At 43.0% G+C, this 23248-nt stretch overlaps 2 protein-coding genes across 7 annotated transcripts; one reads left to right on the forward strand and one right to left on the reverse strand.

Annotated features, from left to right (window-relative positions):
- Nucleotides 1-1720: 1720 nt before the first annotated feature.
- On the forward strand, nucleotides 1721-22845 carry LOC123368659 (protein-L-isoaspartate(D-aspartate) O-methyltransferase-like). Of its 2 annotated transcripts, none has more exons than XM_045013625.1 (9): nucleotides 1721-1917; nucleotides 15100-15247; nucleotides 16207-16311; nucleotides 19071-19102; nucleotides 19632-19736; nucleotides 20732-20852; nucleotides 21629-21714; nucleotides 21934-22103; nucleotides 22449-22845. In XM_045013625.1, exons 2-9 carry the CDS (start codon nucleotides 15130-15132, stop codon nucleotides 22459-22461), a joined length of 750 nt encoding a protein of 249 aa, XP_044869560.1. In that variant the 5' UTR covers nucleotides 1721-1917; nucleotides 15100-15129; the 3' UTR covers nucleotides 22462-22845. The 2 variants fall into 2 exon arrangements, with proteins under 2 accessions (XP_044869560.1, XP_044869561.1); XM_045013626.1 differs by lacking the exon at nucleotides 1721-1917 and adding an exon at nucleotides 7537-7672.
- On the reverse strand, nucleotides 1902-7479 carry CCDC32 (coiled-coil domain containing 32). Of its 5 annotated transcripts, none has more exons than XM_045013630.1 (4): nucleotides 7359-7479; nucleotides 6238-6493; nucleotides 4796-4952; nucleotides 1902-3709 (listed from the first exon to the last, which is right to left on the reverse strand). In XM_045013630.1, exons 2-4 carry the CDS (start codon nucleotides 6479-6481, stop codon nucleotides 3571-3573), a joined length of 540 nt encoding a protein of 179 aa, XP_044869565.1. In that variant the 5' UTR covers nucleotides 6482-6493; nucleotides 7359-7479; the 3' UTR covers nucleotides 1902-3570. The 5 variants fall into 5 exon arrangements, with proteins under 5 accessions (XP_044869565.1, XP_044869563.1, XP_044869562.1 ...); XM_045013628.1 differs by having other exon boundaries at nucleotides 7330-7410; XM_045013627.1 differs by lacking the exon at nucleotides 7359-7479 and adding an exon at nucleotides 6978-7319.
- Nucleotides 22846-23248: the final 403 nt, after the last annotated feature.

The following is a 23248-nucleotide window of genomic DNA, read 5'->3' on the forward strand; positions in this document are numbered from 1 at the left end:
TGAACTTTTGTGGAAAAAGCAAGTCATTACAGGATGATGTCCTGGTATTCTTCCCTGTAGGATGCTGAACCACAACTGCTTCAGGAAAGAAGAAAAAACACTCACTCCACTGACATTGCCATAGTCCAGGAATTACTGACTAAAAAGGACATTGAGAACTGACCCTGGTGAAGAAGCAAAGAATTACATTCTGGCAGGAAGGAATTTGTGGGACCCATGCTTGGGAATGTGGTATTAATTGGATTTTGGGGTTTATTCTACAGGCTGCGCCCTGTGTTTTGGATAAATCCTTCAGTATGTATTGCCCTCCCTAATTGGATTTTAAATGATATTGCCCTTATCCAGTTTTCACGTCACTTTTACATACCCAGATTGCTCACAAGGGGCTGCCATTAGATTAGCACAACGGAGAACCTGGAATAAGAGGACATTGGGCAGATCCCTATGGGCTGGGGCTAATAGTGTCGTAGCCATTTGGACTATTCTTAAAAGGCCACTAGCCTTATTCTTAAAACTCAGCTATTTTAAGTACGGGCTGGAGTTGGTGAGTACTATGTCATTTCCGCCCTTAGTTCTATGACCCAGAAGTTACTGACAGAGATGGTATTGAATATCACTTAGGCTGGGAAGGCATTGCAGTGGGATCTAGACCAGACTTGGCCCACTGCCCTTACTGTCACATCAGGAGTGCCATCTGATCTGTGGTCATGCAGACATACTTGGACACTTTCTGGATGGAAGTGTGGACATTCACAGTGCTCCTTCCAAGCATATGGACCGGTTAGGGTGGGTGTGGGCTCCCACATACCGAATCCTGCTGGGTCCATGGGGAGCATGCATGTGGGATTGGGTGATTCACCGAGATATCTGGGACGTGAGACCGCCTGATACTCCTAATCGATTTTTAGTTAGTGCTCCTGGGATTACAGCTGATATTTGGATGGGGTTAGGAACTCTATGGACATTTTGGCCCTTAGAACCACCACAGCTTCAGTGTGTACAGTGATCCACCGGAGTGCGCAGCCCCACCCCCGTGGAGCACTGCTTTACCACATTATATCTGAATTCATGTTATATCGGGTCACATTATATCAAGGTAGAAGGTGTACTTTTCTATTTTTAAACAGCATTTTAAATTTGGGGGAGTTTAAATAGTGGAAATTTAATTTAAAAAACACATCTTGTACATCTCCTGTCCTTAATAATTCAGCACCATGTCAACATTATGAATTACTGTGATTGACATGAGACTGATACAGCTTAGTAAGTCTGAATTTGCTAGGGGATTCTGTGATCAGGGTTCCCTTAGCTTCAGACAGGTGGTATGGAAAGTTACTGAGTGAGAGTGCTGAACTTGCATTTGGATGCTGACACAACTATGTACTTTGGATGTTTAATCGGGGCTCTGTGTATTGTGCTGATCTGGAAGAACTGTCATGGTCAGTCAATGGTCAGACCACCTAGAAAACGCAGAAAACATATAGATGGTGGACTTGGTACTAACTGACTTGGGTCAACTGACTCCTTAGGACAGCACAACAAAGAGCTGAGGTGAATGATTGATGAAAAGGTAAATGTTAGTTGGCCTTCAGTCTGGCCCTGTAGTCCCTTCCAAAACTATTAAGCAGAAAAAAAAAAGTTATGAAATGCCAACATGGCATATTTGGGGAACATGTGACTCCTTGGAGATAAGTATAAGTACTGGCGAATAATCATACATGCCACTGCCACCCCAACTAATATCCGAGGAGGCTTGTGATGCTGTAGGATTGCCACTATAGCCAATACCCTACTGCGAGGGACTTTTAAGAGACTTTTGGACCACAGGGTTTCAGGGTAGCCAACACCCTGCCCCAGGGACATTTGAAAGATCAAGTGCTGGAGAAGAAAAGGAAAAGAAGTCTCCATCTAGAACTGGTAACTATACCGGCTTTATTTGCCAATCAGGATAATGCATAGAGCCAACACAGTTACTAAGAGTTTATGCTTGGGGAATTGAGGCTTATTAGGAAGAAGCGGTGTATAACCTTTTTGCTGCTTGTCTGATTCTTTCAAATAAGTAGTTTTGCATTGAAGGAGACTTAAGTCTGGGTTTTCACTGGCACTAATACTGTAAATTCTTCCCAGCTGTGGGCCAATAAGAGACTCAGCTCTATATGTTCAAACAATGAGCTGTATTTCCCATGTCTACATGGGGAAGTTTACTCACATAATTATACTGGTATACTTCTGTACCGGTATGTATATAGTTATACTGGTATAATTTCCCAAGTGGACACTTATTCTGTAATAAGAGTGTTCATGCAGGGACTTATACTGGTGTAACTATAGTGATATAGTTCTGCAGGTAAATTTCCCCATTTAGAGGAGTCCCAATTCATCCTGTTGGACTTCCTGCTCAGAAGTAGCAGTAAAACCATGGCTCGAATAAAGAAACAATAGCACCACTCAATTATAGAGACATGGAAACAGTGGTAGGTATTTCAAGAAGCTGGTTTGCAAGTGCATTTCACACATCCATATTTGCTACAGAACATCTACATCGGTATAAAGTATTAGAACTAATCACTACAGTTTTAGGAACCCAGCAGAAGATGTAAGCCATTGCTCTCTATTGCCTTATGCTTTTGATATCATATAAGAAACTGCAGCTACTATATAATAATTATAAGAGTCAGCCTCATACAAAGGTCAGGATTACAGACCCTCTGAGTAATGATGGGGGACAATTTGCTGCAGATAAAACAGATCAAGTATCTATACAAACAGGCTTAATATAAGACTCACAAAGAATTATTTAACATGAAAACAATCCATTGAGCAGTTGTCACTTCCACTGATTTAGAATCTAACCTGCCCCTCTCGGGGAGGGAAACAAATCAAGCAGAAGAAAAAAAAGTAGAGGAACACTTCTTTTCAAACAAGACTGTCTGAAGGTCCAATAAATGTGATATTCCATGCTGGTACATTATAAAGAGAAGAATGTTAAACAGGCTTTGGTAATTGTCATTGGAGAGTACTGTGCCATTTAGTTTGCACCAAATCCAAACAGGGCAAATGTTTCATCTCTCCAGGATAAAGTTTAGAGCCAACTCAAGCACAAATTGTGGAGTTTTACAGATAACTTTACAGCAGAATTGTTGTAACAAATCAACGAGTAAAGCCCGTGAAGCTAGCAACAGGAAAGATATAGCCACAAAGAGAGGGTACAAGAAAGGAGGAAGAAATGTCTGTCTTTTGAGTTATTAGCTGCGCTATTCTAGGATATCACCCTTTTTGACCAGCTTCTTTTTGTGAATTACAAACAATTTTTTTTTTAAACTGGAATGATTGTTTTGCTACAAGATGGAAAACCACGTAGATAAAAACAAGATTTAAGTCCAGCATGCACAAAGTTGCAGGACACTTCACTCCTGTTGATTAAAAAATGCAATTCTATCCTCTGGATGTCCATAGCTCTTTCCCTTGCTGACCAAAAATTGGCAATTCCTCACCCTGCCCTTTTATTACTGCCACTGAATGCAGCTCCATCAGTCCTTGGACAGCTGCTTCGCATGGTTGGAATGCATTTCATTGTTCTGCTGCTGGAGACTCTTCCCCAGTTTCTTGCTTCTCTATATGGGACTCTGGGGGAATCAGGTACTGTACCTCTTCAGTACTGATTGCCACTTTATCAGGCTGCAGCCACCGCTTTAAATGTTCCAGGGTGCTGAGGGAAAGCAGAAGTAAGAAGTTAAATATAAGATAGCAGTAAATGCCAGTACTGAATTATAAAATGTGGTGGTGTTAACCCTCCATGGGCCTTTCTTCCATTGTATAGGCGCTCCTATGGCTACAGGAGGGATCTATTAACAGACTAATCTGTGTGCCAGAGAAGAAACAGGAATCCACTGTGCTCAAGAAGATGACTGTTTGGTTCCTGACATCCCCAAATGATGTTTTAATGGCATCTGTAACACAAGTCAGGACGTTGTCTCTAAGGGACTGCAGTTCAAAGTACAGGAAACAGCATCTTTCATGAGAGGGAACTAGGACCATTGTTCTATAAGCCTGAACAATTTCTGTTTCCTTTATCTGACCTACCTAATGAGGATGCTAATATTTAGCACTTATATAAAACTTTTATTTTCAAGGGAGAGAGCTTACAAGAGCACTACAGGCTAAGCACAGAAACAGGAGCCAGGAACTCAAGAGTTCTAATCTGAGCTCTGACACCAACTCCTGCCTGGACCTGATCTTGCAAAAAGCTCCTCACAGGTCTCTCTCTTGCTGGAGCAGGTGTGGACTTCAGTGGGACTCTGCGTGGATTCAGGAGCTGGCTTGTATAGAGCTGCTCACTCTAGGCTTAGGCCTAAATTTTTAGATAGTTCCCAACCGAGACATATTCAGCCATATTTTCAGCAAGCCTGAGCATCCACCATTCTAAATAAAGCAATTGATGCCAAAGCACCTATGAAAAGCAAGTCCAACATGTGTCAAATTGGACACTCGAAAATTGAGGCACCCAAAATTAGTGGACTTTTCAAAATTCAGGCCTTAACCTCTTTGCCACAGTCATCCTATGTATAAGATAGAGATAGGACTACTTTCTTGTCCCGCTGAAATGCTGTAGTAATATCAGTGACTTGCTCAGAAGAGGCCAAGTGTTAAGTATCAATATTACTGTAATGCTATAATTCCCACACACACTTCACTAGAAATCTCCAATAATTTTATTTTAAAGAAAGCTCTGCTCTATTTGCTAATGGTAATCCCTGAATCAGTCTGACTGGCCTTTCCTCATCATGCTTGTTACCTCTCTTCAGATTCATGTCCCTCCACATAAAATTCAGATTCAAACTTTTCCTGCAGGAACCTATCCCAGCATTCCTTCTTTGCTTGGGCCAGAGTATGCAGCATATCCTTGGAGGTCACTTCCTGAGACAAACCCTTAATTCTCATCAGTCTTCTCTCTGGGGGGGGGGGGAGAAAAAAAAAGTTTATTTGAAGAGAAAGATAAACAGGTGGTTATGGCAAGAGAGCTTAAATCCAAAGGGTTAGATTAACTCTGCATAATTAAATGATATTTAAAAGTTAACCATTTTACTACTACTTGAAATCTGGTGAGTACATTCTTTTGTTTAAAGCAATAGGGTTGTCTTTTTAAAAAATTTCATGATTGTGGATTTCTTCTTTATCTGGCTCATGTATTAACTTGTGCTCACTGTAGTTTTGACAGAACACAGTGTCATAGGAAGGAGTCAAATTGGGTCAGCTTGTGGTGGCATAAACAGGCCAGTATTTCTTTTTAGAGGCTATCATCTTGTGCTCCAGATTCTAAGTTGTCATTTTAAGACATAAGTCTCTAGCCCTTTTGGTTGCAAAGACTGTGAAACCTTGCAACTCAGCACACAGGCTGAAACAATAGCTGTGAGGTATAAAGTGCTCCTATTAGTTGCAACAGGGTACTGACTCCAAAGCCTAGTCATAAGAATTTAAGTGCCAACATTAACTGTTTAACAACTGATCAAAGCACAAGAGAAGAACTGATGTCAGGACACATACAGTGTGCAAGAAAGAAGAGGGATGATCACATTATGAAGATCTGCACTACTCCTGTGAGTGACTTCTTTTTTTGATCTCTTTAGTGTGCAGGACTTAGGAAAGTACCACTAGTATTTGTTTTGAGTTTTTCTCCCCCAAGCTGGACAGAGGTCACGGATCAATAGTAAACTGCATTTCTCTCCATAAGCACACAAAATATTTGATAAAATGATTAGAAGTGTCTCAAAAGGTTTCACAAAGCAACAAATTAGATACAGGTAATACAGACAGAGTCATTATGAGTTCAGAACATATTCCCTATTCATAGTTAAATGCAGTGGAAACTATTTCCTTTAGAGGAGGAACAGTGGTTAACTCTGAATTATTTTTGAAAGACGGTGTGGGATCTTTAATTCACCTACAGAAATACCCAGAAATGTGTAGAAAGGGCCTCAGTTTTAACAGCCCAGCTGAAGCTTAACTAAGTTAATTTTGCAGCTCCTCATATTGCCAGTATTTCAGTGCACTATCAACCTTGGGTACAAGTCAAATCCTCAGGTGGAGCTTGAGTCCAGAGCCTTTTAATTCAGAGGGATGAGTGTCATCCCCTGAGTTACAATTACACTAACAGAGATACAGAAGCCATCACCATTCTCTAAACTTACTTTCTGACTGAAGCAAACTCAGAAATCGGAATTTTTACCATATACTTACCTAGTGATGCTAAATATATCTCTGAATCTTTCAGAGGTGCCCAAGGCTTCAGATTTGCTTGGAAAGAACCAGCTGGTTCTTCATCCTGGCTTTCTCCACTGATGTAAGAATCTGTGAAGGAATCTGTAAAAGCATCACTAAAGTCATCTTTCTGGTCTGGATCTGGCAGACATGAACAGATTTCAGCCCAGAGGTCCTGGCTTGACCTAGTCACTACAGAGTCAACATTCTCAATCATTTTCATTATGCAGAATTCCTGAAAAAAATACATACAATGAATTGTAAGCATCAACTGTAAAACAATGTTTACATCTACACATGATTCTTTCCCTACCCTTAAGTCTAAATAAAGGGAAAGTTTCTAGATTTTTAGAAGGTGATTTTCTGAAAGGAGCTAAGTCTAGTTTCTCACTTTCCATAAAGGGAAACTTGTACTAACAGATTGTATTTGTATACCGCGAATTGCGATTATGTGATCTATTACTGTATGAGTCATAATAGAATGATTCAGAAAAGCTTGCACCTCAGTCAATTTAAAATAATGTCCAGTTTACGCTATCTTTTGTAAAGAGCCACCCTGATTTTGATGGGTCCATCCTGTGACTTACAGGCCATTCACCTAAGCCGGAAATTTTCAAACCAAACACTACTTCATAATGCAGCAATTCTGCCGCAGTGAACACAGTCCAAGGTTTGCCAGAGCCTATTCACATGGGCAAAAAAGGCATGATTACAAAAACCTTGTTGCTCAGGTTATGTAAAAGACAGGTGTGGTTGAGCTCCCGGTCCCATTTTATGCACATCCCCATTCAGGGAGAGGCTAGGGCTGGGGGAAGGCTGCCCCTCTTCCATGCAGGGCACATTCTTTGCCTCAAACTCAAAATCTCAGCAGGGTCAGTCGGAAGGATAGTGGCGATGCCAATGGCCTCATCATGGAGGCCCTGTAGCCTCGGGGGAGCTGCTACCGCCTCTTTGGGGAACAACCTCCCAGACCTTTCCCCCGCTGAAGCCAGAGGTGCGCTGACGGCCCCTCCCCCGGCACAGAGGCAGCAGCGACACCCCAGTACCGGCAGAGCCCAAGAACCCACCTACCTGAGTCCCTCACTGCTGCCCCCTCTTACCTCCGGGGTAGCACGAATGGGGACGTACTGAGATTTCACTGACGTCTAGCCTGACCAATCAGCGAATGGAAGGGCAGCACCGCAGAGCCAGCCATTGGCTACAAGAAAGTGCCAATTATTCTTCCTCCTGGAGAGAGGGGGGGCGGGGAATGTAGCGCGGTGTTTGGCGTGACGCCATCTTGAAGCCGGGCGGAAGTTGTCCTCACAACAAACGGAGCGCGGAGGGCAGTCGTTGTTACTCCTAGTAGAGGGGGGCGTGAAAGTGGGTCTGTGCGGTATGAGGGCTCGGAGGAGGCCCTAGTGCGCTTGCGCAGGTGAGGCTGCTGCTCCCCCTGACCTACTCCACTGCCGCAGGGGCAGCGCGGGGTCCTAGTCAGGTGCGCTAGGGAAGGATGTAGCGTTGTCTGTGCCCCCGCGGGCTCTGTGGGCAGCGGAGTGGGATCTGCGTTCTCGGCCTGGTGGGCGGGGCTGGGCTGCGCCCCTCCGCGGCCTCCGCCGCTGCCTCACGCGGTGCCAACTGCCCGCATCGATCCGAGCCCGGCGGCGCCCCTCAGGCTCCTTCGCCCAGCGCTGCGGCGCCCAGCCAGCCCCGGGCGAGGGCTGCCTGCGCCGGCCGCTTCCCGCGGGATCGAGCGGTGCGAGGGTTTATTTCGTTTGCCTCCGATTTTAACTCGCTGGCACTTGAGTCAGAGGCTTAATTTTACAAACCCTGGTTAAGCGGCAAAGAGTCTTGTGGCACCTTATAGACTAACAGACATTTTGGAGCATGGATGCATCCGACGAAGTGGGTATTCACCCACGAAAGCTCATGCTCCAAAACGTCTGTTAGTCTGTAAGGTGCCACAAGACTCTTTGCTGCTTTTACAGATCCAGACTAACACGGATGGGATGCTTGAAACCAGGGCCGCCCAGAGAATTCCGGGGGCCCGGGGTCTTCGGCGGCGGGGGGCCCCCGCTCAGGGGCGGCTCTAGACCCCAGCGCGCCAAGCAGGCGCGTGGGACGGCCCTTTCCCTGGGGGGCGGCATTTGGCTCCGGTTGAGCTCCCGCAGGCATGCCTGCGGCAGGTCGACCGGAGCCCGGGACTAGCGGACCTGCATGACTGCGGCGGGTGCCGTGTTCCCGCGGCTCCGGTCCCTCCGCAGTCATGCCTGCGGCAGGTCCACTCGTCCCGGGCTCCGGTGGACCTGCCGCAGGCATGCCTGCGGGAGCTCAACCGGAGCCGTGGGAAGAGGGGAAACACTCCGGGGGCCCCGGAACACACTCCTGGGGGCCCCTGCGGGACGCGGGGCCTGGGGCAAATTGCCCCTCTTGCCCCCCCCTCTGGGCGGCCCTGCTTGAAACCCTGGTTAGTCGCTGTCTACTGAGCGCACCGCCCGGGACCTGCCCCTCACTGCGCGCCCCTCCTGGGTGCGAGCGCGGAGGGAGGGAGGTGGGAAGAGAGCTGGAAACTGTCCAGCCCTCTCAGGGCCTTGCACTTTCCCTTGGCCAGTGGGACACACGTGTTGTTTCCCAATGGGATGTTTTTATACCCGAGTGACGTGTTGTTTTGCACTTCGCTGCAGGTGGTAAAGGTGGTGGGTGGACCAAAACTCTTCAGATAAGTCAAGGGGCAGGAGCTTTAAAACAGCAGAGAGCAGCATTTACAGCTTAATTTGGTATTTGAATAGTGAATTTTTAAAAGATCCTTATATGGCTAACTTTTACACTAGAACCTCTGACTTAAATACCTCGGGAATGGAGGTTTTTCATAACTCTGAAATGTTCCTAACTCTGAACAAACCCTTATGGTGGTTCTTTCAAAAGTTTACAACTGATATTGACTTAATACAGCTTTGAAACTTTATTACATAGAAAAAAATGCTGCTTTCTCTTTACTTTTAGTAGTTTACGTTTAACACAGTACTGTGCTGTATTTGCTTTTTTAATCTCTGCTGATGTCTGACTGTGTACTTCTGGTTCCAAATGAGGTGTGTTGATGACTAGTCAGTTCGTAACGCCAAACTTCTACTGTAATAACTTGCAACTGAACATGCTCTGATTCTTATATGCATACAATTATTGTGTAATTAAGCAACCTATAGTTAGGTGGAGAACACTAGGTAATAGTCAGCAATATTCTGGGGGACTCGTCTGACAAATTAGTAGGTTACATATTGGCTTGAATCCCTGCTGTTGCTTTCTGTTATCCCATTCCAATGTTGCCATGTGTTCTCCAGGTGCACCATTTAAAACTAACAAACTTTTGATTAATATTAAAGAGAATATTTTTAATTATTTTAAGTTCTGTAAAGAGATGTAAAAAGGTTTTTATCACTTAAGTATGGAGTAGTTTGACACATATGCACCCTTGCCTTAAGGTTTTCTCCTTTAGGAGAATTACCACAGTCTATTAAATTCTCAACTCCACAATGCAACAGCATGTATAGTTATGCAAGTTAAAATAAGTGAGGTAATGAAATAGTTTGTGATCTGAAGATTCATTGCTTGTAGGGGTATAGACAACATTTCCTCCCCTGTCCCTAATGCACAGCATTGCACAGTTGATTGGGGGTGCATTTAAGGGATCTTGTCTTGAAGAAACCAGTTTTGGCCTTTGCTGTGGTCAGATACCACCAGATCAGATGGAGTCAGTGGTCTGATCTTATTCCCATCTGGGGAATGGTTGCTTTTTCACATTGACTTCAACTATAATTGTACTGAGAGTGAATCCTTAATTCTGATGTACATGTCACAGTGGGACTTCCCTCAGCCTTCTCCCATCTGATTATCTCTAACATCTTTTAAAACCAGTGGGCCAGGGGAGAGAAAATCTCTCAGCTGAACAAATGCTAGTCAGCTCTCATATTGAAAGTAAAATTTTAAAACTGAAAATAAATAATCTACCTCCGCTTATAATATTTTTGTGATTAGTTTCACTATTACTCGGTATTCAGATCTTGTTGCTTATAGAGCTTTCTCATAATTGACAGATTAGTGTGATTTCCAGTTGAAAGGCTTTTGCATATGTGATTTCTGCAGAACCAGTAAAATCTTTATGGCAAAAGGAACAACTGAAAATATTAATAATCTCTAGAAATCCTGTATGGGTGTCAATATTCTTTCATTATAATGAGTTTCAGGCAGAGGTAACCTGGAGTTACCTAGATATAAGAAGTCACAAAAGTAATTATTTCTTTTACTTGTCTGTGATAAATCCTGTAAAACCTAGAGATAGGTTATAAGATTTTATTTAAAACAACTCATGATCTTGTGTGAGGCTATTCTTGCTGTAAGGGGAAAAAGTGGTCTTTGAAGGGTTTGATGTTCTGTGAGGGAGCTTGACTCTAAAGATGTCCTTGGATAAAAGGCTATAGATGTGCAAAATATCCTCTTCCAATGGCCATGACCTTGGAGTTCTGGGTCATCCTTCTGCCACTCATGGTATAACCTGGAGAGAGTAATGGTCTCTCTTTGAGGTGAGAAGGGAATTCCTCTCTCACTTTCTTAGAGGAAGGTGTCCTGGAAGACTAAACTTGTCTCTGGATGGGCAATAAAGTAATATGTCAAGGAATGTATAGTGGACATGGAGAATTTGTTACTAGCTCAACACTATTTGTAACTTTCATTTTTAACAGGATCCTGCAGAAAGCCCTTTTTGGGGGTGGGGGCAAAGTTGGGCATTCCTGTTGCCTTTCCCAGCATTCTGGGTCAGACCAAGGTAGAAAGCCATGTTTTAGCTTTCTCTTTGCTTTTTCCATCTCTTACTTGACTGCCTGTCACTTCCTTTTCATCATTAAGTTTGCATATGTAAATCACATTGGCCATGAAAGTAACTATAGGTGAGTAACTATAGAGACCCTATGGTTTAAATCTGGTTTCCCTTTGCTTTGAGGGCAGGGAATGGGAATGACTGACGGGTACAGAAGGCTGTATGTAATTGTGATTGAGAAGTACAGGGATGTAAAGGTTATTCCCCCTTATTAAATGTACAGATAGTAGAAGGTTTCAGAGAGATGAAAATCCACCCTGCCAGAGACTCCACATCTACCTAGCAGCCACCTGTAATGTAAAATTTGGAGACTCAAGGCTGCCATCTTTAATGTCTTCCATCAATCCATACACCAGTAGCATTAGATCCACTTAAACTAAAAGCTGGGCAACTGATATTTTGCAAACTGTTGTGGCGCATGGGAGAAAAAAATCAAAATCAGGATGATGTGTGTCTGAATTAGCTGGGGGTTCGTTCAAGCTTGGTATTGCGTGAGGAAAAGACAGGCAGGACCAGGGTAACACTGAAAAGCCAAGTGGCTGCGTTTATTTAAGGGATAATTACAACTTGGGCTGGGGGAGTAGGCAACTTTGGCTGGGATGGTATCAAAAGTACAAACACACCCCAAAACACAGTAATAATACACTGTATACTGCTCACCACACCACACCAAATAGGCAGACACACCAATCACACAGATAGGAATCGGGTTCGTCAGGGCGGTGCCCGGTGCAAACACAGAAAAGAGACCCACGGGCCACTGCCTCAGCCACCCTTGCTTTCACACAGAGGGTAAACCCAGAGTGTGGTGCGGCTGCAGCTGGGCAGATTCCACTCACTCAGACCGCGGGGACTGGACCCCCTTGGTCAGCTACCCTCTAAGTAGAGGCAGCTCCCCAGTTAAACACACACACACTGGACACAGACAGAGCAGTGATTCAAACACATAAAGCAGTTTGCAATTAACAATTCAATAACAAAGAGAACAATAATACAAGCTAGCTAAACAATTGTGCAATCCTGAGCTCACTAATACGATCCTGATATTCTGAGTAGATATTTGGTACCAAGTTAAGGAAGGGAACAAATAAGAGGCTAAATAAGTTAACTGACAGATATCAAAAAGCAAATACCGCACTCCAGGCGCAGCTGACCAGCAGAGCAGACACCAGAAGCATGACGAGTTGATGGAAATGGATCCAAAATGACACGACACGAGCTAGCAATACCGGGAGGAGACCCTGGCTGAAAGGTTGATCCGGTCCTTCAGCTGACACGCGGATACTCCACACGAACACGAGCTAGCTATTACCGGGAGGAGACCCTGGCCAAAAGGTTGATCAGGTCCTTCGGCTAACGCGCGGATACTCCACCAAAAAGAAAATGGTCAAGACAAGATTTTCTGGGGGGAAACCTAGTTTTATTGAAAGGTCTCACTCCCTCGTGTCAGCATCTGATTGGCTCCCTGGTCCCTCCTCCCTTCAGGATTTGAGCTGTTGCCACCCCACGTCGGAAGGATTTGCACACGGCACACTGGAGTATCTGGGCAGAATCAGGTCTCTGTATACAGTACTCTGGAGTTGCTGGGCAGAACCAGCCTGACCTCCAGACGACCGGGCCCAAAAAGAGCGGGAAAAATGCACACAGCACCAAAATGTTGCACACGACACTACAAGTTGCTGGGCAGGATCAGGTCTCTGCACACGGCACCAGCCTGACCCTTAGATGACCCAGTAAAAAAAAAGAAAAGCATACACAACCAGTGTTGCTGGGCAGGATAGCATCTCTGCCCTTTAACAAGAACTTGGTCCAACATGGAGGCTGTCTTGTCCTTTTAACAGGTTCAAGATGGCCGTGGACCGACAAGTGGCCATACATAGCCATAACTATGAATCGGATTGCAACAATGTGGTGGTATTTTAGTGACAATAGATGTTTGAGCTCCAGTACCCTGGTCAAACTCCTATTTATCTAGCTTATGTCTTTTCTCGTAGGTTCCCTCTGCAGCTTTGGTTGGATTCATTCTTTACTTCATGTCCTAAAGTGGTGTGTGCCTGTGACATTACACAGGATACAATCCAGACTGTTGAACAGCTGTCTCCCCTCAATTCTCCAGCCTGAGGTGTCTTTTATACTGCTCTGCTGTGAAAGCAACCACTCCTGGTCTGCCCACACATATATTCCCAGCTATATTATACGAGTGCTATGGCCAGTGACTCTTGAATTACACTGCAGAGCAACACCAGCAAATTCCCAGTCCGAGACTTTTCCCTGGAAATGGGCATCTTGTACTGCCCAACCCTCTCCTGGATAATACAAGCTCATATGAAGTCTGTCATTTTATTAATAGAAAATGATATGCACAAATCCTGTTATCCCAAGTGAAGTTTCCTAAACACCTCAATCCAAGCATACTGATTTAGATAAAACAATAAAACAAGTTTATTAACTACAGAAAGACTAAGTGACTACAAGAAATGAGGCATAAAAATTGTAATTGGATTCAAATAAATTATTATCCAATTATGACAAAATTTAGCATAGTCTTGGAAAAAGGAATGAACATAAGGGTATAGACTGTCACAGTGGCATTGTTGTATATTGTTACACAGGATGATAGGGGGTTTAAGGTGTAGTTCTACTCTAAAAGGTTACTGAAATAACACTGTGGGTTTCTTGTTTGTCTTGATTAATTCTGCATCAAATGTGCTTAACTTACAGGTAAGAGTCTCTTCCAACACCCAGTCCTGTAAACTGAGCCTAGGCTCTGACAATCAATCTGGGGTTTTTCCATCTTGCACATCATCACTAGCAAAAATAGCTCTGCAGGCCAAATTAAGCTCAGTGACATCTGTGCTCTACATTGAAGGGGAAGGGATTGCACAAGCGTTGCTACCTCACAGGCATCATTACAGCAGAATCTGAAGACTGTAGAACTGCACTCATATTACCGGCTGGAAGTTAGAAAAAAAATTCTAGTGCTTACCATGGAACAGGAACTTCAGCACGCTCTCCCATAGCTGTGTTGGCTTTGAGAGGCTAAAAGGATTACAAGCTAATAAAAACTTATGTGCTGACTCTAATGATAAAAAAATACAATAAAACTGACCACATATTCACAAGGAGTAAGAAAATGCCGTTACACTCTTCAAAGCAGACCTGTACTTGAAGTAGCGCCCCAGTATCAGGGGACTGTTATAAAGCCCTTAAATGATATAGATTCCTCCCCACTTCCTTGAATTTTGAGAAGCAATTTTTAGTTGCTGCAAAATATGTAGAAATGCAGGAACTGTGTTTATGTAATTATGGATGTCTGTAGCAATAGTGTTTAGTTTTTTCCTTCTTTAGACATTCAAGTTGTGTTTGTAATGTTGGTTAATTTCTTAATTTAAAAAATGAACTTAAGGGCTTATGTGAGTCCAGAGACATCTTCGTATCTTCGGAATGGGTGTCCTCAAAAACACAGTTCAGTGTTGGTCATAACACTGAGAAGTGTAGAAAAGTGGTAACTGGATACAGAACCTTCTATTTCTATACTGCTAGTTAGAATCCAGCCCAGGTTAGTGGTGACAGAAAGCTGTTGCCATGTATGTTTGGGCATCTGATTCTATATTCCCTGGGAATAAGTGTCCACATCATATGAACTATATCAGTTAGCCAACTGACAACTCTTCCTAAACTAAAGTACTTTTTTATGCATGGAGATGCTTTCTCTAGGTCCACATTAAGACATGTTGGCAGAGCAATATGAGGAATTCTTGCATTGCAGCAATCTGTGCTCTGTATGTTGTTTGGTCAGAGGTATTGATTCTTCAGGGTCGGTAATCAGGCACATCATGTAACATAAATTGTTTAATGGCTATCTCATTTTAATCTTGGCCATTTGTGATTTGGGAAGGATTTGAGTTTTGCTGGGTGTTATCCGAGCTTGTTTTAAAGTCTCTCTCTTTTCCCCCGTCCCTCTCTTTCTCTCCCCATGACTGGCATGCAAGGTCTGGGAGGCCACTGTGCATTTCTGAGAGATGAGCCGTGTGTTGCAGTGTGCTATATTTACTGTGCTCATGGGACTGTTGCTCACAAGAACCATGGCCTGGACTTCAAGTGGGAAAACACATGCTGAGCTACTCAACAATCTTTACAGTGAGTACCACCAGCAGCCCCTCTTCAGGGCTCACACTTAAAGCTGCCGATGAAACTTCACAGCACTTTAACAGTTGTAGGTTTGATTTTCACATTTGACTGAGTGGGATTGTAATCCATCATCCTAAAATGTCCTGCAATAGTTGTGGCACTTATCTTCACCCGCTTCAGAATCTCGATGTCACAGCCTGAAACTGTTCTGTTTCTGATCCTAAACAGGACACGATGCTAGGAAAACTAGCCCAAAGTCTCTCATATGTGTGTCTAATTTGAGAATATGCAAAACACCTGTTGTATGATTCTGTAGACAATTACATAGAGCATAGAGAGACTGAAGCTGATATAACTGACTGTAAAAGTCAGTGCTCTATGCAGTTAACTCCAATGAGCGGTCTTGGGACTAGAATAGTTATTGGTATTCCCACTACATTTTGGACAAATGATTTGGGTTGTAACTGTAATAGCTTTGAATTCCCCTGTTGCTAGAGCAACACAGTTGTTCTCTCAGCAGGAGTTACTGCAGGGAAATTAGAAATGAAGGAACTATGAACTTCTCTGCAGTCATTCTCCTTAACTTCATAATTTTACATCCTGCCAAGGTGCCTTAAATATGACCTGAAGAAACCACGTATGGGGGGGTAACAGTGTAAATAAATCTGTCCATTTAGTCCTTTGCCTCTTTGCTGAGACTGCCAAGTGTGGTGCTTGGTAATGCAGGCACTTGCCTGCTAGGAACTGATCTGAGATTGTCAACTCATTTGATGCAGGGCATCAAACTGCTATTGGAAGGTAGCTACTTTTACTCACTATTAACCTGGGATAGATCTGAACCACAAACCGGGAGGCAAACAAGTAGCTCTATTGCCTGTCCTTCACAAACCATTCACTGCCTCTGTCCAAACCTGAACATGTTACAGTACTAAATAGCTGAAATCTTTCTCTCCATCCTTTTTTTTAAGAAAATGGAGTGATTAAATCTCAACGGGTCTTGGATGTGTTATTGGCCACAGATAGAGCCCACTACACCAAGTATTTCCCATACATGGATTCTCCTCAGTCAATAGGTAAGAAATTTGTAGCAGATTGACACTTTTATGGTATGTGTAATGGCTGCACTAATCTCAGTGATGAACAATGGAGGGAAGACACAGGGTGAGTTTGTAGGTCTTGGTTTACTATGCTAGCAATTCTTGCCTATATGGAATAGTGTCAAGAATGGGAAAGGGGAACAGTTCATGTGCACTCTTACTGCTGGCTCATCAAGAAGAGTATTCACATGGGTCTACTTGAGGGTTTCTTTGGGAGAAATAGAAAAAGGATCTGCCATTTGGAGTCTGGGAATGCTCAGATGTGATCACGGGGCCACTGTATTTGAAGAACAAAACTCTTTATGAAGTGTAGAAAGAACAAATGGTATGAAGATTAGCCCTGATCGTTGGTAGACCATTGTTTCTTGACACAAGGTATGTCTACATTTAGGGCAGTGTATGGTGTACTGACACTGCATGTCCCGCTGGCATGGATATAAATAGCAGTGTAGATAGTGAGACATGACTTGAGCAAGTAGAGTGACCAATATGCCTGAACCCTAAGCTATATACCTTACCAGCTCTCTACATGCCCAAGGGCTGCCTCCTACGTCTACATGGCTGTTTTTAGCAGTGTAGTGTCCTGTTGCTGAAGCATTTCCCTGCTGTAGTGAAAGGCTCTGGCAGCTCCCCCACCCAAACTTTTCATTGCTGCATGTAGCTACACACTATAGTGACAAGTGTGGATACAGGCTGCAGTGAAAGCAGGTTGAAGCTACATGTGTACTGAGTATATACTACACACTGCTGTAAGTGTAAACAAGACAACAGATAGTTCAAAAAGCCATTGGTGTGAATTTCAGAAGTGCAGTGCACCCACAAATCCAGTTGACTTCAGTAGGAGTTGTGTTGTGCATATTCAGTACCTCATTTGTGAGCCAGAAAAGAGGAAAACCTTAAAACATCTGTAGATTCAAAAATTAAATAGATAAATGCAAACAGTATAAACTCAAAGGAGAAAATAGTAAACAGTATTTCTGTATGCCCTGTGTAAAGTATTCAGTGCTCTCAGGAACTGGATTGTGATACTTAGCGCAAAAGCCTCCTTGAAATAACTTTTTCCTTCCACATGCAAAGTCAGAAAATGGGATTGATTGATTGATTGATTAAAAAGGATGGCTGGAAAATAAGAGCAAAAATCCTGACTCTGCAATATCATTCATGGCACCTATCACTTTGAATCATGAGGCATGTTTGAATGGGGGAGGGGATGTTAGGGGAAATAAAAATTTTGGGTTAGGCAGTAGAATTCTTGTATTTGAAGGATGAAGCCATTTTGTGACTTGCTCATTCATGAATGTCCACATTAACTGAATAATTTCCATGAAAATATTATGAATGGTACATATAACTGAGATGACTGCAGCTAAACACTACACCGGGGTGGCCAACCTGAGCCTGAGAAGGAGCCAGAATTTACCAATGTACATTGCCAGAGCGCCACAGTAATGTCAGCAGCCCCTCCATCAGATCCCCCCCTCCCACTCCCAGCACCTCCTGCCCACTGATCAGCGCCTCCCTCTCCCTCACCATGCCTCCTGCCCACCACAATCAGCTGTTTCATGGCATGCAGGAGGCTTGGGGGCGGGGGGGAGAGAAGGAGAAGTGAGGGCACGGCAGGCTCAGGGGAAGTGTCAAGAAGCTTGGGGAAGGGGTGAAGTGGGGTCAGGACCTGGGGCAGAGCCAGGGGTTCAGCAGTGAGCACCCCAGCACATTAAAAAGTTTGCTCCTGTAGCTCCAGCCCCCGAGTCAGCACCTATGCAAGGAGCCGCATATTAACTTCCGAAGAGCCGCATGCGGCTCTGGAACCACAGGTTGGCCACCCCAGCACTGCACCCACACTTTTGTTTTAGCTTTACTCCGTTCTATGAGACAGGTTTTTTTCCTAAGACACAAAGCATAGTAACCGTAGTGTACATTGATATTTCACTCATACATGCTCAGCCCTGAAAGCTTCCCTCGCAACTTCGTCTAAATCAACATTTCCAATAAACAACTGAAGCTGAAATCTCTCTCACTGAGGTATCTGAACACAGACATCTAAATTTCCTCCACACACATACATCTGTAGCACAGGCAGATACTGTTTGTAGCTTTTCTTCCTCCTCTCCTGAAATCTTGAGGGAGTGAACCTTGAATTATTATTATCCATTCTAAGACTTCTCCCTGCTGCCTCCACTACCACCTCTCTATTGATTTCTCTGACAACTTATTTTCCTACACCAAGCATATTGAAATATGTTTGATTTTTTTTGGTCTTCTATTTTGAGCGTATCCACTTTGTGGCTTAATGCTAGACAATTTGTGGTATTATAGTACTTAACTATTTTTTGTGGCTATTATGCCCCCCCGCACCCTTCCTTACAAACAAACTCATAACAGGTCAATTCTGTGCTCGGAATTCTTATTGATTGGAGTGGCTGCAAAAGTGGGCTCTAAGCAACAGAAGAACTGTCTTGGTTGTGAATAAGCCTGAAAAGTTGTTGATTGGAATACTTAGGTGGTGATTGGAACAGTCAGGAGCTGAAATATTGCTCTTAGCTGCTTTGCTGTCATTAACACCCCCTAGAGGAGGTAGTTTAAGTCAGTACATTGCCTCAGATAGATGGGAGAACAGAAAAGGTTTGCATTATTGAAAGAAAAATAAAAACAGTTTAGAGGTGGTAATAGTAATTATACAGACATGGTCATAATTTCATATTACCTGTGTTTAACGGTCAGTGGTTTCTTTTCAGGATATAAGGCTACAATCAGTGCACCCCACATGGTAAGATAAACTTTCCATTCTATTCATAGACTTGGAGGGTAGCTTTAATTTAAAAGATGTAATAGCAAGTTGACGTAGGTCTTATATGCATGAGCATTGGACACTGCCTTGTACCGCATGTCATTTATTACTGGTGTCCTGTACAACTGTGTGAAATACTTAGTTTTAAGGAAGGACAGTCAACCTTGAAAAATCAATTGTTAGCCTTATTAAGACAGAATTATTGTTTAAAGTGAAGTTTTCTATTTTTTCAAGAGATCCTCTTCCTTCACAAGCCAGATATTTTCTGCTACACATTCCACTAATGAAATCCATATTCCTAACAACTTTCAAAGGTGCTGTCATCAGAATGGTTTTACAAACTCAACATTGGGACATCACTGCATGGGAAGGAAAAAGTTCCATTTTTAAACATAATATGCTTGCACAATTAACACAATTCTCTCTGGAGAAACTGGGGGCATGAGAGAAATTATCATCTCTGTGTGAAAGTGTGCATCATATCATCTTGTTGGTGTTATCCCCATAGCATGCCCATGCTCTGGAGTTGCTGAAGGATCAGCTAGTGGAAGGAGCAAAGGCCCTGGATGTGGGATCAGGAAGTGGTTACCTCACAGCTTGCTTTGCAAGAATGGTGAGCAAAGTACATTATTTGCTTCTTTGCTTGAGATAAATATGAAGAAAAGTAATCTGCTTCTTAAAGCAAGCCTATTGTGGTTTTTCTCTCCAGATCAGCTTAAACAAGAGATAAATGTGATCCCTCCAGTCAGTATGAATATAAACAGATGGTGTATCTGCCAACAGAAGTACGATCTAGTAGACAAATTAACCCAGTATACACTGAAAAGGGAGTGAATTAAGTGCCATATACAGAAACGGTCTCTTTCTGACTTTCACTTGCTTTGTTGAACTTAAGAAACATACGCTACAGAAAATGACTTAATGAAAGGAATTTCTGAAAATACTCTTAGAGCACTGGAAGACTGCCCATGACACTCTCCTACCAGGGAAATAGTCACATTTTCAAAAAGAAATCCTGACAAGGAAGGCTTTTGTTTCCTCTTCCTAATCTACCTTTAGCGGATGACTGCATCTTTCCTAATGAATGCTGATTAGTAATCCCCATAGACTGGGCTAGTCATCTTTCAGGTAGCTACCTGAAAGATGACTAGCCCAGTCTATGGGGATTACTAATCAGCATTCAACAAGAAGCAAGGGGTTTAAATTGCAGCAAGGGAGGTTTAGGATGGACTTTAGGAAAAGCTTCCTAACTCTCAGGGTGGTTAAGCACTGGAATACATTGCCTAGGGAGGTTGTGGAATCCTCATCATTGGAGATTTTTAAAGAGCAGGTTAGACTAACACCTATCAGAAATGGTCTAAATAATACTTAGTCCTGCCATGAGTGCAGGGGACTGGACTAGATGACCTCTTGAGGTCTCTTCCAGTCCTATGATTCTATAAACAGGATTACCCATCATTAAAACTAACTTGATACAGAATTTGCACCTCCTATTCAGATATTTCCCTAAAACAGATAATTCCCTGGAAATTCTCTCTAATCCTTCTACTGCAACAGTAAAACACCTGTACAATGCACAATCTCTATATGCACATGTCTGTTTTTCAGGTGGGTCCCACAGGGAAGGCAGTAGGCATAGAACATATTGAAGAGCTGGTCCATGAATCCATTAGAAATGTCAGAGAAGATGACCCAACTCTGCTCACTTCTGGCCGTCTGAAACTTCTGGGTGAGCTCTGTAGCCCATGACCTTATTGTTTCATTCCTGTACCTGAATGCATTGTAGCCTGGCAGTGCTTAGCCCTTACTGTTTCTGGAGACCTGCCTCTCTCAGTGGTTGGCATAATTTTCTTTTTTTTCGGTAGTACTCAAGTGCTTGTCACAGAATTATTAATTAAGAAAGAAACTATATTTTTCTGTTGAATAACTTAATTTCCACAGGTAAGTGCAAATTAAAGGTTAGGTGGCTAATAACACTGACTGAAGCCATATATAATGTAGGCAGGTGCCATTCAACTGATCCATCTCCAAACAGCTCTGTCAATACAACTTTCTCCTTATGGGTATGCAACAACTCTTTTATTTCAGTACTAAGCCCCTCTTAAGTAAAGACTGCTGATAATATCAAATAACTGGGTTTGGTTTTTGACCATATCTCCATTGGAAACTACCAAACTCTACTTCTGTTGTGACCCATCAGATTTAAATGTTGGTCTCTGGAGTCCTGCGTCTGCACTAACCTACTTTGTCATGCAGGGTCTGTCCCAGCTCTGGTGTTTCCTTCCTCTTACGGTGTTGCCTGTTTCCAAAATCTATCTTTCTTTAAAAATGAACTTTATAGAGCAGCCTGTCTTAGTAGGCTTCTTGTAGAAGTCCAAATTGCCAACACAATTGACATACAAAAGCCTTCCTCACATATCTTTCAAGTGAAAGGAAAGATAGAGGGTTCTCTAGGTTGAGTTACCATATGAACAAGGATCTTCATTGCACATTCCCTCTCTGCAGTTGGAGATGGCAGGCAGGGATACCCTGAAGAAGCACCTTATGATGCTATCCATGTTGGAGCAGCAGCAGACACTGTACCAAAGGAGGTAAGAATTAACAGACATGTCATCTGTCTGCATTCATTCCCTTGCACCTGTGGCTGTAACAGAACTGGAATAGCTTCCTTTCTGTTCTGTGTGAAGCTGGCAACCCTGTAAACGCCTTTGGTGGACATAATAGACCTCATAATCAGCTTTACTTTTGTCTTTCTTTCCTTGTTCAAACTGTTTCTGGTCCTTGCTGATATTTACTCCTCTGTTTGCCAGTTGCTGAAAGAGTTGAAGCCAGGTGGCCGGTTGATCTTGCCAGTTGGGCCTGCAGGTGCAAACCAGGTTCTGATGCAGTATGACAAAACCAGTGATGGGCAAATCGTGGAAACGCAACTGATGGGCGTGATCTATGTTCCCCTGACAGATAAGGAGAAGCAGTGGCCTCGGTAAAAATATGTTTCCCTGATTGTAATTTGTCTTTTGTTCCACTTGCCCTTGTCACTGGCAAGATGTTGACAGAAGCTCATATCTCCAGAATCCGCTGGCTGAAAGATCCACCCCCAGAATCCTAGCAGATGCAGCCGGGAAGGGGCATACATGCTCAGGCACAGCAAGAGAGCTGTGTGCATCTCCTTCTATTTTAGAGACTAAAGAATAATGGAGCATGCTAGCTTCCATCACAATCTGGCCTTTTGTTTTCATAAGTATTATATTCAGATGCATTATCATTGTAAAGGAAGATTGTGAATTTATTCACAGCAGTAACACAGTTGCCTTTTTTCCACCCTTAGGGATGAAGTCTGATAGAAGATCACTTATAAAGTGATCTTGGAAAGCTCATGAACCAGTTCCTGAAGAAGCAACTATAGATGTGTATGGCTTTGCTTTATAAATCAATTTTTTTTTCTAACTTGGACACATCACAGTGGCATTTTCTGCTTTTTAAAGAACTCAATACAGAGCAGTTAGAGAAGAATATGCTTCCAGATCAGTCAGAACCCAGTTCCTAAGCTGTGGAGATCTTGTCTGATTTCTTCCTGGATTGAGTAAAACCAGATAAGCCCAGTTGTCCTCTTTGGTCAGCTCCACATACAATATCTATGTAAATAGAGAATGGAGAATGTGCAATACTGTTACAGATTTGAGAATTCATGTGTATTGTACTTGATTAAATGGTAGCGCATTATATTCATGACTTGCTCGTCTGATGCTTGAAGAAAAATTACAGTATGTATTTGATCCGATTAATCTTCTAGATTAAACATATTCTTTTCTCATCACCTTTTTGGTGAGCTAGTCAATCAGCCGTATGAACACACTGTTCCCCAGATGAAGCCAGGACTTGGTGTTAGCAATCATGCGTGCTTACTCAGAATTGAGATACAGGCTTCTAAGGCTTTCTCTTAAATTAGGCACTTCTTTTCAATAGAGGGGGAAAAATGCGTACTCGTTAAAATGAAAGAGACAGGTCCCATGTTTCATATGATGCTGATTAGCACCATTATTGTGGCATCTTTTCTGAAATTGGATTGTGCATGTTCTAGGAACTGGAGTTCTTTTCTCCCTTCAAATTGGGCCCTGACTGTTGGTG

This window comes from Mauremys mutica, chromosome 4 (assembly GCF_020497125.1).
Source record: "Mauremys mutica isolate MM-2020 ecotype Southern chromosome 4, ASM2049712v1, whole genome shotgun sequence".
Taxonomy (NCBI): Eukaryota; Metazoa; Chordata; order Testudines; family Geoemydidae; genus Mauremys; species Mauremys mutica.